Source organism: Eschrichtius robustus, chromosome 15 (assembly GCF_028021215.1).
Source record: "Eschrichtius robustus isolate mEscRob2 chromosome 15, mEscRob2.pri, whole genome shotgun sequence".
NCBI lineage: Eukaryota > Metazoa > Chordata > Mammalia > Artiodactyla > Eschrichtiidae > Eschrichtius > Eschrichtius robustus.
The window spans coordinates 31,902,478-31,920,084 of NC_090838.1; the positions used below are offsets into that span (position 1 = coordinate 31,902,478).

A 17,607-nucleotide genomic window follows, 5' to 3' on the forward strand; every position below is an offset into this window, starting at 1 on the left:
GTAATGCTAGCAATTTTTATGTTGGTCTTTTATCTAGCAACTATACTGAACTTGCCTAATAGTTACAACACTATATACATTTTCTTATATTTGCTGTGTAGACAATTATGTTGACTACAAATAGGACAATTTTGTCTTTCTGACAATTTTCTTTTTCTGTCTTTTGGCTAGTATCTCTATTAGAGTGCTGAAAAGAAGTAGTGAGTGGCATTCTCCCACAGCTTAGTCATTAAATATATCTTTTATAGGTTTTTGATAGATATCCTTTATTAGATTAAGAAAGGTCCCTTCTATTCCTACTTTGCTCAACATTTTAAAGAAATTCCTGAATGAATGTTTTTCTATGCTCTTTCTTATTTGTTGAGATTTTAATGTTAATGTGAAATATTACATTAACTTTTTAAAAATTTCAAACCACTTAAGAGTAAACTTCCTAAGATATATCATACTGGCCACAGTTTTTATTTAGATTATAAACTGATTAATTTTCTTTGCCAGTTGTGTCAGTATGTGAGAGTGGTTCATATTATTTTCTTGTATTATTCTCATCCAGTTTTGATAATACATGTATTGATATATAATCCTAAAAATTGAGTTGCCCTTTGTGTCCCTATTTTTTATCTTCCTTATGAATCTATTTTGTGGTTTTCTTAACAAAAATCTTGCATATGTTTATTGGGTTTACTTCTGAATACCTTATGGTGCTATTTCTAAACTGAATGGAGCAGGGGACAATTTTCAAAAGAGTAAGATTAACTGTTTCTTGAAGACTGGTAAAACTGCTAACACTTAGTGTATGCCTCATGTCATTTGTTGAAACATAGATTTGATTATTCAATTTTTAATGGTTTTTAAGTTAATTAGGATATCTATTTCTTAAGTCAATTTTCCTATTTTATATTTTTTTAAATGTTAACCACTCAATCCCAGTTCTCAAAAATTTTCAAATGGATCTCAGCATTCCTGAATGATTTAAAAAGTTGCAATCTGTAGTTATAACTTTTTCTTCCTAATATTTATGCTTTTCCTTTTTTCTCCCTTGATCAACATTATTAGAGGTTTTGTTCTATCTGTTGTGTGCTTTCTAGTTCATTAATTCTGTTCTTCTATTACTTCCTTTATGTTGTTTCTATTATTATCATCTCTCAAATTTACCTTTTCTTTCCTGTTTCTTGGATTGAAACCTTTACTCATTTATTTTTAGTTACATCTACTTTTTAAAATATATGTCTAAAACTGTAAGTTTTTCTTTATGCATTGCTTTAGTTGCATCTTATAGGGTTTTGTATATAGCACTTTCACTTTTGCTCAATTTCAAGTATTTTGTAATTTTCATTGTCACTGCCTCTTTAATCCATGAGATATTTAGAAATTCATTTTTAAGATTTCCTAGTATTTTAAAAACTTTTTATTGTGATTTCTAATTTAGTTTCATATAGTCAGAAAAGATGGTTTGTATGCTATTATGTAATATTTGAGACTTCCTTTTTTATCTAATACTGTAACCAATTTTTATAAATATAACTGGTATCTTGAAATGAATCTAGAATCATCCATATATACATAATCAAACCTGTTTATTTTCTTATTTTAACTTCTATAGCCTTAATCTTTTTTCTGTTTGTGATAGAGATGTGCTACAATTTCCTATCGTAATAGTAAATTTTTTTCCATTTCTCCTTGTAATTCTGTCAGTTTCTATATTTTGAGGCTTTATAATCAGGTACACATACATTCATGATTGTTATATCTTCATGACATTGTCCCTTTTCCTATTTAGGTAGTGTTCCTCTCTACTCTAATGTCCTCCCCACCAAGCTTACTTTTCCTAATTATATCAATTGATATTTATATACTAGCTTCCCTTTATTTGTTTTCATATGTTGACCTTTCAATCCCTTTATTTTAAATATTTCTGTGGTTCTGTTTTGGGTGTGTCTCTACAAGCTGCAGAAAATGGACTTTTAAAAATAAAAAATAAGTACTTTCTTTAAATAGGCGCGTTTCATCAGTTTACATATACTGAGTTACTAACATAGTAGTATAATGTAGTTGGATTTATTTGTATCATATTACAGTCAGCCCTCTGTATCTGTGGGTTCCACATCTGCTGATACAGAAGGCCAACTGTACTATGCCATTTTAAATGAGGTTACTTGAGCATCCACAGATTTTGATGTTGGAGAGGGGATTTCTGGAACCAATCCCCCATGGATACCAAGGGATGACTGTAGTTTGTTTTCATTATCACTGTTTTTCTTTACTTCATTATTCTTTCCTATTATCAGTGGAAAAGATTAAAAAGTGTTCCTACAGTTCTTGTACATTGTAAGATATAGGTAGTATTTCTATTCTTTCGGTGATTTTCCTAAATGTTTTAAAATCAAATATAGTTTGTTATTATCTATAAATTTTTCTAAATTTTAAAGAGAGTTTACAGTTGTTTAGTTTTTCTTGTCTTCTGAATACAAGCCCATTTTATGTGCTGAGAAGTTTAGTTTACCTTCCCTTTTAAATTAAAAAAAAAAAAAAGTTTGGTTTTTAAAATATTCAGTAGCTTGGGCTTCCCTGGGAGCAAAGCAGTTAAGAATCCACCTGCCAATGCAGGAGACACGGGTTCGAGCCCTGGTCCGGGAAGATCCCACATGCTGTGGAGCAACTAAGCCTATGCGCCACAACTATTAAGCCTGCACTCTAGAGCCCGCAAGCCACAACTACTGAGCCCATGCACCACAACTACTGAAGCCCACACACCTAGAGCCCGTGCTCTGCAACAAGAGAAGCCACCACAATGAGAAGCATGTGCACCACAACGAAGAGTAGCTCCCGCTCTCCGCAACTAGAGGAAAGCCTGTGCACACCAACGAAGACCCAACACAGCCAAAAATAAATAAATAAGATAAATAAATTTATTAAAAAAATATTCAGTAGCTTATAAAATTTACTACTACATTTCTCAGCATTAGTTCTTGTATTCCTCAACTTTCCTGTGAGTACAACTTTCCCTCTTGCTGAAGAACATCCTTGTTTTTGAGTCTAGTTATGTATATTCCTTTTTTCTTTTTATACTTTATGACTTCTGTATGTTTGAAGCAACACTGAGGGGCTGTAGTGAAGCTTAAACTTAACGTATTATTTTGCCTGAAAGTCTTAAATTTTTTGTTTTACAAACTCGACCCTGAGTTACAATAAAAGATATAGTTGATTTTGGAATGAGAACAAAGCAAGAGCTAGAAATTTCAGAATGACTAGCAATACTAACTTATAAGGGCTAACTCAATATTTTAGCAGTTGAAATATCAAGGAGAAGGTTACCATTTTTCTACCCCTATGATATCTGAATCATCTAGGTCCTGGACTTGATTTTCCTATTCACTTCATCCCTCCTATTCTAAATAATTATGCACAGTTATCATATATTGAGTAGCTGTATGAAGCTGGTTAGCTAAATATTTCAGGAAAGTTATTTAACTTTCAAAAAATCCTGAGTCCTATTATTATCTTTCTTTTACAGATATAGATAGAGAGGCTTAGAGATGTGAAGTAAATTGCCTACGGACACATACAACTACTAAGTAGCAGATTTTAGACTGGAACACAAGTAGTCTGACCTCAGGTCCAAGTTCTGTGGCCTCTTCATTGATAAGATAGCCAATTAAGTGCCAGCTGTGGGATCTGTTTTTTATAATGATGAGAAACTACTTTTTCTAAGTTTCATGAGATAATGGAAACAAATGTTGACGATGACCCTTTGAGGAAGAGGCAATACAGTTGAGTAGTCAGCAGTTAATGTCTATGTTCGCTGGAAACAAGAATTCAGATTCCAATTTTAATTCAAATGTCGGGCCTTCTAGATGCAGACTTTTTTGGTGTATAATTACTCACCTCTGCTAAGTCTTCAAAGCAACTTCCTACTAATGGATGGGGACTGCCTTCATCTGTCATTTCTACAGTATCTTCTATATGGCCCAGTAACTTTACACTAAGTTCATGTATATCCACTATACGACTAAATATATTTTCTACATCCTGTTGGGATGAAAAACACATTAATTCAGTTAGATTGTATAATAAAACAAATTTTGAGCCAATAAGTCATTTTATAATCATGAAATTTAACATGGCAGATACAGTGAGAAATTTTAACAACTTACAAAATATAAGTAAGAGACAAAGAATTCCTTTGGCAATGAAGTATAGTTTGCAAAATACATTTCTCTAGGTCACAGGTTCTCAAACTTTTTGTTCTCAGGACTCCTTCACACTCTTAAAAATCATTGAAAACTCCAAAGGGCTTTTGCTTACTGTATTAGAAATTATTTACTATCAACATTTACTATATTAGAAATTAAAACCAAGAAAATCATAAAACATTTAATTCATTTAAAAATAACAATAAAGAGTTCGTTTAAGAAAAGTAACTATATTTTTCCAGAACAACCAAAAATCTTGGTGAGGAGAATGGCACTGTTTTACATTTTTGCAAATCTCTAACACCTAGTTTAATAGAAGATAGCTGGCTTTTCATGTATATTTCTGCATTCAATCTGTTGTGATACGTTGCTTTGGTTAAAGCATATGAAGAAAATCTAGCTTTACAAAGACATGTAGTTGGAAAAGGCAGGAGTCTATTCAAATAACTGTGGATACCCTTTTCTTTTTCTGCATAGTTTCTTTACTGAGATATGTCACGTACCATAAAATCCACCCTTTTAAAGTGTACTTTCACATATTCACAGCCTGTTCAATCGTCACTACCATCAAATTCTAGAACATCTTCATCACCTCAAAAAGAAAGGCTGTATCCAGTAGTAGCCCTCTCCATTCTTCCCCTACACACCCATCCCCAGTCTCTGGCAACTACTAATCCACTTTCTATCTCTATGGATTTGCCTAGTCTGGAAATTTCATATATATGGAGTGAATATCTTTTTATGGTATTATACAAGTCAATAAATGGTAGCTTCTTAAAGGTTAGTTGCAACGTAGAATCTGAAACTATACAAATTTTGTACATTAAAATCCACTGGTCTATTTTGAACTTTGAATGGATGTTTTACCCAGGTGTGATTTTGTAGCGGAATTGCTAGGTTGTATGGCTAGCTTATGGTTAATGTTATATGAAATTATCAAATTCTTTTCCTAAATATTTATACCAGATTACATTCGCACAAGCAATGTGGGAATTTTACATCCCCAAAAGCAGTTGCTCTACATTCTTTTCAACATCCAGTATTGTCAGTCTTTTTAATTTTAGCTTTTCTAATGAGTGTGTAGTAGTGTCTCATTATGGTCTTAATTTGCATTTTCCTTATGACTTTTAATGTTGAGCATCTTTTGATGTGCTTTTTGGTCATTGGTATACCTTCTTTTATAAAGTGTTTAAATTTTTTGGCAACCTAAAATATCAGGCTGCTTTTCTTATTACTGAGAAGTGCAAAAGTTCTTTATATATTCTGAATACAAACCCTTTGTTAGATACATGTAATTCAAACAGGTTCCTACAATCTGTGGCTTACATTTTTATTTTTCTGACAATGCTTTTCAAAGAGCAGAAGTTATTTTCATTTTAATGAAGTCTAATTCATTAATTTTTAATTTTATGGTTCTTGATTTTTGTGTCCTAAGAAATCTTTGCCTATTCTTTACCACTTTCTGTTTTTAAACAACTTTATTAAAATATAATTTACATACCATGCAATTCATCCTAAAGTGAACAATTCAATGGTTTTTTTACTATATTTACAGATTTGTGCAACTCAAAATCTACTCCTTTATTTTTTAACGTCTGCTCATTGCCATAACATTGAGTGAATACCAGTCTCAGCCTCTGTTGTGAGCACCACTTCTCCATCAGTCACCTGTGACTATGTAGCTACAGTTCTAGAAATTACTAGAATGCAACTCCCTTAGACAATCTCAACTGTTCTCATTTAGCATTTCTCCAGGACCCAATCAGGTTGGTTTAATTACTACTGTTAAGATCAGTAGTCCCTTCTCTAATTTTCAGTTATTGGCACCTTCCTTTGTGCTCCCCAAAATACTGCTGTCATACTTCTGTTTATGGTAATTACCACAATGTATTGCAATTTAATTTAAAGTTTACATTTCTGTCTTGACTGGACTAAACTTGACAGAAGAAACGGTTTTTTATTCATCTTTGAATCCCCATTGCCAAGTATGGCATCAAAAATATAGGCAGCCCTGATGAAGTGTTGGTTCAATGATGCAAATGAGTCAAATTAAACACAGAAATCTTCCACCTAAACAAGAGGCTTTATTCTTTGGAGTACATGGAAGAGTCTGTGAATTCATTTGTACTTACACAATCAGTCTAGTTTAGATTTTGTCTTTTAATTTCTGATGTGTAATTTATCACAACTGTTGTAGCAACTTTATTTTTGATCACAGTCATGATGAATTAAATCCCACTACTTTTAAAAAATGGACCAATTAGCAATCATGAACTATACAAATTCAAATTTGAGTGGTCATGTAAAATTAACAACACATGCAATGATATACATTTATTCAATGATACTTACATTAGCTGAAAACAATTTTGAATTGGAGACAAAGGGCTCTCTAAAAACTTTTATAATTAAATTAAGTTCCCTTATGTATTGTCGAATTTCTGCCATAAATGCTTTTACCAAATCATAATAAGTTTGCTCTCCTGAGGTGGAAGGCTCTTCATCAGTTAAAGATAATATATTTATATCTTCTACATCTTGATGAAACATATCCATCAATACCTACAATCAGAGATATAAGAAAGTATAATAAAATATGAATCTATAGTCCAACTTGAAGTTAAGCACCCTAAGCTATTATTTGAATACAGTTCTTAAATGATAATAAGCAGACACACAATTACCTCTTCTTGGATATAATGCCATTTCCCCCTCCACAGCTTCTCTAAGACAAAATTCTACATCAGGTATCACAAACTGCCTCTTCCAAGTTCTGTGACAATACAAGTATCTGTCTGTCTGTCTGTCTGTCTCTCTTGTTAACCGTGTATTACTTCTAATTTGTTTCCAAATCTTGTCTTGGATTTCTCTCAGTTTCCTCTGTTTCATAACCTTGGCATCACCACTTCATTCCAGGGCCTCACATAATTCATAGTTGAATAATTCCTACGTTTGTTGGTGATTGATCAAAATAAGTCCTGTTTTTTTCCAAGAAGTCTACTATTACTACTCCTGCTAAACCTTCTTTTCCCTCCTGTGAACTTCGACATCATTATCCCTATAACACAATGAAATATTTTATCTTGTATTACTTTCTGCTTGTTTCACAAATATAAGTACCCTTTCATCAAATCTACAGTCTCGTTCTATATTTCTCTTGCATCTCTTCTCTGTGTGAGCACGTACTACATACTCAGAAACATTTTATCAATTCATTTAAAAGTATCAAATATTTTATATTCATTGAAAAATAACTTTTAAAATCAAATACTCATTCATTAAAAAATAAAAACATCTGAAATCCTTCAGATGAGGTGATTTTCACATTCTGAAAGAACAAATATACTAAAATATATTTAAGTGGATTCAGCAATCAGAAAGAATATTCCGAATCAATAATACTTGGAAAAAAGGGAGTGAGACGCTTCATCAGAAAATATTTTCTTTTCTGAAAAGTCATTTTTATAAAATAAAATTACTGAGGCAGTACAGTGCAATGACTTAGACTCAGATCTGGAGTTCACGTCTAGGCTTTGAAACTTCTCAGAAAATTCTAGACCAATTTCTTTATCTCTCTGAACTTCAGTTTCCCTTTTATAAAATGTAGATAAGAGCATCTACCTTAGAGGGATATCATAAGGACCAAATGAGATAAGTCGCATATATGCTTAACTTTCAATAAATGTTTGCTCTTAACACAATCATAGTAAAACCATACAAGTGGTATCTAAAGAAAGTTAGGCAATGAAATTAAACTCTCAAGAGTTTAGTATTGGGTTGGCCAAAAAGTTCCTTCGTTTTTAAGTAAAAATAAAAGATACGTTTTTCATTTTCACCGAGAAATTTATTGAACAACGTATTCACCCATTTTGTTCCACTACCTTCTGCCATTTTTCAGGCAACTTCATAATTCCACCTTCCCAAAACTTTTTAGCTTTTTGAGCAGAGAACTGTTCCAGGTGCCTTTTTTACAGTCATCCAGGGAATTGAAATTTTTTCCATTAAGAGAATTTTGTAAAGACCGAAATAAATGGAAATCCGAACGTGCAATGTCTGGTGAATACGGCGGATGAATCAGAACTTCCCAGCCAAGCAGTAACAGTTTTTGCCTGGTCTTCAAAGAAACACGCAGTCTTGCGGTATTCTGATGGAAGATTATGCATTTTCTGTTGACTAATTCTGGACGCTTTTCGTCGAGTGCTGCTTTCAGTTGGTCTAGTTGGGAGCAGTACTTACTGGAATTAATCGTTTGGTATTCCAGAAGGAGCTCATAATAGAGGACTCCCTTCCAATCCCACCATATACACAACATCGCCTTCTTTGGATGAAGACCGGCCTTTGGTGTGGTTGGTGGTGGTTCATTTCACTTGCCCCACGATCTCCTCTGTTCCACGTTATTGTACAGTATCCATTGTTCATCACCCATCACAATTTGTTTTAAAAATGGAATGTTTTAATTACGTTTCAGCAGAGAATTGCATGCGGAAATATGGTCAAGAAGGATTTTTTTCACTTAACTTATGCGGAACCCAAACATCAAAGTGATTAACATAACCAAGCTGGTGCAAATGATTTTCAATGCTTGATTTGGATATTTTGAGTATGTCGGCTATCTCCCGCGTGGTATAACATTGATTGTTCTCATTTAATGTCTCCATATGATCGCTATCAACTTCAACTGGTCTACCCGACCGCGGAGCATCATCCAGAGAGAAATCTCTAGCACGAAATTTCCCAAACCACTTTTGACATGTTCAACCAGTCACAGAACCTTCTCCATACACTGCACAAATCTTTTTTTGTGTTTCAGTTGCATTTTTACCTTCCTTGAAATAATACAGCATAATATGCCGAAAATGTTGCTTTTTTTCTTACATCTTCAATATTAAAATGGCTACATAAAAATTCACCGATTTTGATAAGTTTTTTTAAAATGCACACTGAAATGACAGCTGTCACAATACAATCTAACAAAACCGTTTCGAATGAAGTTAAAGACAACTAAGCACTACTAGAGCCATCTTATGAGTGAACCTTTTGGCCAACCCAGTATTTTTATATTTTCAAATATTCTTTTCAAGTAAATCCATAATCTTCTAGGTCTTCCAATCCAAATAAAAATTTAAGAAATTCACTAATAAGAGATTATTACTGTTATTAACCCTACATGCAGCAACACATAAAAGAAAAGCTACATGACATACTTAAACACATTTTAATACTATATATATAATACTTTATTTACATAAAGTGATATCTGGAGTTCTTGCCATTAGATTACTAAAAGTATGCCCTAACAAACAATATACAATTTTATTCTGAGTAGTATGTTAGCACCCAGTAAGTCATGAATAAAAATTTAAGAACAAAACATATAGATCAGTATCCTACCTTATCAGCACACATTGCCACTTTAATATCTTGCTTTGTAATTTCATAATGCCGTATATTTCGCACATAATTCCCCACCAGCTTTAAAATGTCTGCAGAAATGTATTCTAATACTGCTACTATGTAAACAGAAACCTGGTGGTCAATTTTATAACCTAGGACCTCCTGAAAAAATTAAAAGAAAAGCATGTTTAAAATTATTTACTATAAATTTGACACACTGATTTTTTAAAAAGTGTATACAGTTTAGCTTAACTTTTACTGAGGCCTGTGATTGTCAACAGCATTTAATTTTAAGTAGTTCATCTATGAATAATATACATATTGCTATTTGAAAATGTAAACCAAGAAAAGGTAAGGCAAAATTACCTATGCTCATGTAAAATACTTAAGAAGTACAGATAAGTAAATAGGTAATCCCTAAACTAGGAAGGGAAGCCCAAGTTTGGGGGAGGGGAAAAATGCTCATTGTTACCTTATTAAGAATACCTGGAATTAACAATGACAAATGAAGGTTTTTTTCTTTATGCAGAACAAGAGTTAATATATTATTGGTATCTGGGAATATCCACTATCCTTATACCTCTATCCTTCTTTCCAAAGGAACCTGGGCTTCCTAAAAACCCTAGTGGTACATTCACTCCTGATATCTGGGCTGTTTCTATGGAAAAAAATTCATGCTATGTCTTGCTGAACAACAGTGGTTATTAAGGGCACATTAAATAGTCCTATTATTAGACTTCAAAGAGAGTATGGGCTTTTGTGGTGCTGACCAATTCCTATAGGAAAATAAATTCTATTTTCTAAACAATCCAATTAAGAAAAAAAACTTCAAAATAATAAGTTTACTTATATATTTTATAACAACTTTAAATGGAGTATAATCTATAAAAATATTGAATCACTACGTTGTTCACCTAAAACTAACATAACATTGTAGATCAACTATACTTAAAAAAAAAAAAAGTTTACTTATAAGTTGGGAACAGGTTGCATTTACCTTTAAGAATATGTAAAAACTATTAATTGTTTATAGTGATATGGATATATTAATATATTGAAATGATACCCACAATTAGACCCTAAAATGCAACATTTAGAATCATTAATACAGCATGCACATACCTCAATTTGTTAATTCTCTTAGAATATAATTCAATGTATGGCTATAAAAATCATGAAAAGAGAATTATAAAGAAGTGCAATGACTAACAGCTTAGTAATTTTCTATAACTTGAACTTACTTCCTCAGACCAGTTAGTAAGATATAGGTAGATATTTCTATTCAAACAACAAAGGACAAAACGTAACCTTTTGATAGTCTTAATCACCCAAGCGTTCAGCCTTAAATCTTGTACAAGATCAAACAGACTTGGATTTCCTAATGCTATCACTTAGAGTTCTGTGAACTTGGAATAAAAGTTGCTTAATCACTTTCTGCCTCAGTTATCTACAAAGTGGGGATGATAATAATTAACTCTGTTGAATAATAAAACTTAGAGATAATGTATGCAAGCATTAGCATTTTACTTGTATTATAGTACACACAAAATTACTGATATCAGAAGTATTATTAAGGTTTTAATTATCATACCTATATTTTTGATGTGAGAGTTAATCAATAGTTTGTTCATTGTATTAAATAAAAAAGAAATCACATTATCAGAGTTTCTAGCAGTTATTTTTTCTATTAGTTCTGGAGAGACTCAACTGACCGACTGACTAATATAAATGACAAGTAGGACTAAATAGTATAGGTGATCTTTATGGAATTTTTGTTCAGAGATTACACATAGCCCTATGGCAGTCTCACAGAGGTCCCTACACATCTAACTATGTGAAGGATTTATAGGGACACTTAGGTCTAGCCAACAAAAAAAGGAGTTTTACAAGTTCTCTTTGAGGTTCTAGTAACATCTGAGATGAACAAAATCCACAATTATAACTTTTCTTAGTGCTTTCAATTTGCTTGATTATTACTGTTGGTATGAAATAATTTTAAGTCATGTTGTCCAACTTATAGTTTCCTATTATATCATCCCTCCCCATGACATAAATTCCTGGAAAAATTAAAACGAGAGAATGTCACTCTTCAGTTGACTCTATTATCCATAAAACATATTCTTTGTGTTTGAAAATCATGGGTTTTATTTCGCTTTTAAAAGGCAAGAAGGCAGTATCTCAGCTTTACCTTTAACAAAGGATGAATTTTTTCTACTGGGAGAGATAAAGGGTTTCTTCGCTTCCTCTTTTCAATAGCCGACTGGGCATCAGCTATTGCCCACTTATCAATTGGATGAGGGAAACTTTTTTGAACACGTTCCTTGGAAAATAGGAAAATAACAACTAAGCAACAAATATATTAAATAGTGCTCTTCACTTACAATTTACTTTTAAAATCAAAGAATACCAAAAGCAGGCTTTTCACATGTAGTATAATTTATACTACAAACATACCTAAGCTAAGAGAAAACCATAACTGCCAATGTACTAGTTTCTTAATTAGGCAATTAAGAGACTAAATGTTCCTTCTATTAACTAGGAAAAATCACATTCTGAATTTCAACTTCACTGCGATAAAGCTAATGACAAGAATGAGTAGACGCTATTTAAAACATTACTTATATAAAATTTCAAGGAACAAGACCTAAGCTCAAAAAGCAAATATCTAAATCCAGTTCTCATTTGTCCTTTTTTTCAACACCAATTACAAGCTAAAATAGCATTTTCTACTTGAAACTTCTAAGAATTTTTTCCTTTATCCATCATGCAAAGGTACTTGACTTCAAAACTATTTATAAATCATGGAAATCAAGGGTTTACATTAGTAACTGCAACTTTAATACACTATAGCTTATCATTAGAGTTTGAATCTTCCACAGGTTATTAATTTTTATCAAGATATTTCATTTTAATCCAGCAGTTATCCAGTTAGAATTTCCATTGAAAGTGAAAGAACTCATGTTAATGTAAAAGCTGAACTTCCCGACTTTAATAAACTAATATAATTCACTTCAAACAAAAGGTACTTTCATGCTCTGAAGTTTTTAAAATCCACTTTCAGGATACCATAATTAAAACCAGTAGAGGTCGCTATTACACAATTTTAACATGTATTTTAAATTGTTCCGTATTTAGTTAGTAATATATAAAAACTGTTTAACATCACTCCTGATTATAAGTGTAAATTAAAAGTTTTGTCAATTGCTATTAAGATGGAAAATGAAAAAGAGATTGCTATGTGATATTCTGTGGAGGGAAAGGAAACATTGATTCCAGGACATGTTAATAACAAATTTATAAATTCAAAATAATTTAACCCATTCAAATTTAAGAAATTTTCTCTTCATCTATGTTCAAGAATAAGTCAGCTTCTAAATATAAGAAGTGATCATTTTAAATCTAATGACAGAAATTATTGTAGTTAAAAATGGAGTTCACAAACATTTTCAAATGTCTAGTTGAAAAGCTATTTGCTAGGATGCTATACCCTCATATAATAAAGGCAATACAAAGGTCCAAAATACTGGGGGAGTTCGGCAGGTGAAAAAGGACTAATAAAGGAAGGAGGAAAGGGTGGAAAAGAATGTCCAAAACAAGAATTCTCTTCCTTTTTTCCAAGTCAATACTATAGACTTGATAATACAAAAATGACAAGAGATTTAGGACTAACTTTACCATGAAAAATGAAAACTTTACCAATGAAAAATTTCATACTGATGGGTTTAACCCATGGTTAACTGAATAAATAGGTATAACCATGATTACAAACCTTATAATAGTATAGCCCTATGGCTGACTAACATTTTTTTGGTGGGGGGACCTCAATGCATAGTAAGAAATAGTAAGTTCTTAATACATTTTACATTACATCCTTATACATCACATACATAGTACACTGGAACAAAGTTTCATAAAACAAAACCTTCTATTACTATAGGCAATGCACTGATTTTTCCTATTCATTTATAAAAATGTTAGTTGGGCATAAGGGGTGATGACCTAGAATCTAAAAAGCACTGGTGTATAGTGGTGACAGAAAGCAGCAGAAGAGAACAGAAGCTGAACTCAATCTAATAATTCTAAATACATTTAACATACATCTTTGAAAAAAAATCATCAGTAGAATTACAAGGCAAACTGTAGGCAGGGGTTGAGGTAGAAGAGAAAGAAAACAGAACAGCAATCCTTGCCCATCTCAATTTTATCAACCTAACTCCAAGTTTATCTATTGTTTTGAGAAAGAAGGGGAAGGAAAGTCAGGAATGCTAAAAGAGAAGGCAAGAAAGGGAAAATAATAATGATGAAGAAAACATTTTAAACTTACTTATTAGTGTATTACTGGACTGTATATTTATGAGGTAATACCAAAGGTCATGGGAAAGATTAGTAGGGTCAAAAAAGATGCCTTGAATGTGAAAAGGCCAGACTGAAAGAAATACTTTGTCTCTTGTAGTGGCAAATTTAATTACAATTTTAGAGCAAAATAAAATTTATTTTTACAATTATCTTATATAATTTAAGGTAAAGAAGCCCAAGGAGAAATAATCAATGAAAGATTCATGAATTAAATAAAGTCTATTACTCTTTCAAGATACTCTTTCAAGATGCCACTTTCAAGATTAATAGTTTTGTTTTAAATTGAGAAACTCCACCTTGATTGATATTTAGTGGCTTTGGGAAAAATAAAAGATAGAGAGCTAGGTTTGCAATTCAGCTCTGTCTCTTATTAGCGGAACCTTGTCTTTTCCTTTACATAATAAAGGTGTCTAAATAGATAATCTTGATGATCAATTCCAAAAGAAACATTCTAGGATCTATAAAAATTCCTTCACATGCACTTCAGTGTAAATATTCAGACCTGGAGGTACTTTTGAAGTGCTATTAATAGTAATAAAGGCTTAGAATGTGTAGGAGAATTTTTTTTTTTCTGTCTAGAAAGGTAGAAAATATTGTGAAATCAATTGGGAAATTGAAATGTGAAAGGCAAACTTATTAGAAATTACAAAGATTCTTTAGGATGTGAAGGAAAAGAAAGAAAGTTAAAGAAAAAATGAATGGGAAAGGAAAAGCAAACTTTTAAAATTTAAGGATTCAGCTCACAGGGGGAAAAAAGTCTAAGATAAAGGAAAGAGAAATAAATGGGATCCAAATTGGAATAAAAGAACTAAAACTGCCACTGTTTGCAGATGACATCACACTCTACATAGAAAATCCTAAAGACACTTACAGAAAACAACTAGAGCTCACCAATGAGTTCAGTAAAGTTGCAGGATGCAAAATTAATATGCAGAAATCTGTTGCATTTATATACATTTCTAACAATGAAAGATCAGAAAGAGAAATTAAGGAAACAATTCCATTTACCATCACATCAAAAAGAATAAAATACCTAGGAATAAACCTACCTAAGGAGGCAAAAGACCTGTACTTCAAAAATTATAAGACACTGATGAAAGAAATCAAAGAAGACACAAACAGATGGAAAGACATACTGTGTTCTTGGATTGGGTGAATCAATACTGTCAAAATGACCATACTACCCAAGGCAATCTACAGGATTCAATGCAATCCCTATCAAATTACCAATGGCATTTTTCAAAGCACTATAACAAAAATTTTTTTAATTTGTATGGAAACACAAAAGACCATGAATAGCCAAAGCAATCTTAAGAAAAACAAATCTGGAGGAATCGGGCTCCCCGACTTCAGACTATACTACAAAGCTACAGTCATCACAACAGTACGGTACAGGCACAAAAACAGAAATATAGATCAATGGAACAAGACAGCCCAGAAATAAACCCACTCACCTACAGTCAATTAATCTATGACAAATAAGGCAGAAATATACAATGGAGAAACGACAGTCTCTTCAATAAGTGGCGCTGGGAAAACTGGACAGCTACATGTAAAAGAATAAAACTAGAACGTTTTCTAACACCATACACAAAAATAAACTCAAAATGGATTAAAGACCTAAATGTAAAACCGGATACTATAAAACTCCTAGAGGAAAACATAGACAAGACACTCTCTGACATAAATCGCAGCAATATCTCTTTGGATCTCCCTCCTACAGTAATGGAAATAAAAACAAAAATAAACAAATGGGACCTAATAAAACTTAAAAAGCTTTCGTACAGCAAAGGAAACCATAAACAAAATGAAAAGACAACGTACAGAATGGGAGAGAAAACATTTGCAAATGATGAGACCGACAAGGGATTAATTTACAAAATATACAAACAGCTCATACAGCTCAATATCAAAAAAACAAACAACCCAATCAAAAAATGGGCAGAAGACCTAAATAGACATTATTCCAAAGAAGACATACAGATGGGCAAAAGGCACATGAAAAGATGCTCAACATCGCTGATTATTAGAGAAATGCAAAGCAAAACTACAATGAGGTACCACCTCACACCGGTTAGAATGGCCATCATCAAAAAGTCTACAAATAATAAATGCTGAAGAAGGTGTAGAAAAAAGGAACCCTCCTACACTGTAGGTGGGAATGTAAATTGGTGCAGCCACTATGGAGAACAGTATGGAAGTTCCTCAAAAAACTAAAAATAGAGCTACCATATGATCCTGCAATCTCTCTCCTGGGCATATATCCAGAGAAAACCTTAATTCAAAAAGATACATGCACCCCAATGTTCACTGCAGCACTATTCAACCTAATTGTCCATCAACAAATGAATGGATAAAGAGGATGTGGTATATATATACAATGGAATATTACTCAGCCATAAAAAAGAATGAAATGATTCCATTTGCAGCAACATGGATGGACCTAGAGATTATCCTACTAAGTGAGAAAGACAATTATATGATATCGCTTATATATGGGATCTAAAAGAAAGAAAAAAAAGAAGACATAAATGAACTTATTTCCAAAACAGAAAGAGACTCACAGACACAGAAAACAAATTTATGGTTACCAAAGGGGAAAGGGGGTGGGAGTGGGGATAAATTAATAGGCCGGGATTAACATACACACTACTGTGTATAAAATAGATAACCAAGACGCAAGAGGGAAGAGATATGGGGATATACGTATACATATAGCTGATTCACTTTGTTATAAAGCAGAAACTAACACACCATTGTAAAGCAATTATACTCTAATAAAGATGTTTAAAAAAAAGATAACCAACAAGGATCTACTGTATAGTACAGGGAACTATACTCAGTATTATGCAATAACCTATAAGGGAAAAGAATCTGAAAGAGAATATATATATATGTGTATATATATATATATGAAAAAAAAATAGAGTCCAAGAAAGCCTGAGTTAAATGAGAGGAAAAATGTATCAGTGTCCTAAGAAATTAAAGTTGGTTAAATACAGGACACACAGGCGAGAAAGGGAAACAGGAAAAAAAGATATTACAAATGGAAATCAGTCTAGTCAACCAGAGAGAAATAAAGAACAAGTACAATTATGAAAGAACAAGACTTAAGAAATTTAAAAGAATATACTTATGAGGGACTTCCCTGGAGGCACAGTGGTTAGGAATCTGCCTGCCAGTACAGGGGACATGGGTTCGAGCCCTGGTCCGGGAAGATCCCACATGCCACAGAGCAACTAAGCCTGTGCGCCACAACTACTGAGCCTGTGCTCTAAAGCCCACGAGCCACAACTACTGAGCCTGCGCTCTGCAACAAGGGAAGCCACCGCAATGAGAAGCCCATGCACCGCAATGAAGAGTAGCCCCCCGCTTGCTGCAACTAGAGAAAGCCCACCTGCAGCACTGAAGACCCAACGCAGCCAAAAAAAAAAAAAAAAAAAAAGAATATACTTATGGATAAACAACAAGGTCCTACTGTATAGCACAGGGAACTATTATATTCAATATCCCATAATAAACCATAATGGATAAGAATATGAAAAACAATATATGTATGATTGAATCACTGCTGTACAGCAGAAATTAACACAATATTGTAACTCAATTATACTTCAATAAAATAAAAATTTTTAAATAAATAAATAAAAATATACTTTATCAG

The 17,607-nt window shown here is 32.5% G+C and overlaps 1 protein-coding gene across 1 annotated transcript in view; it reads right to left on the reverse strand.

The window, feature by feature from the left end:
- The window catches only part of SOS1 (SOS Ras/Rac guanine nucleotide exchange factor 1), a 138,362-nt gene that overhangs the window by 62,500 nt on the left and 58,255 nt on the right, over window positions 1-17,607 (reverse strand). The window contains exons 3-6 of the mRNA XM_068564067.1: window positions 11,776-11,907; window positions 9,585-9,749; window positions 6,546-6,755; window positions 3,886-4,029 (exon numbers count right to left, since the gene is read on the reverse strand). Coding sequence (XP_068420168.1) covers window positions 3,886-4,029; window positions 6,546-6,755; window positions 9,585-9,749; window positions 11,776-11,907 — 651 coding nt within the window. The remainder of the gene's footprint in view (window positions 1-3,885; window positions 4,030-6,545; window positions 6,756-9,584; window positions 9,750-11,775; window positions 11,908-17,607) is intronic.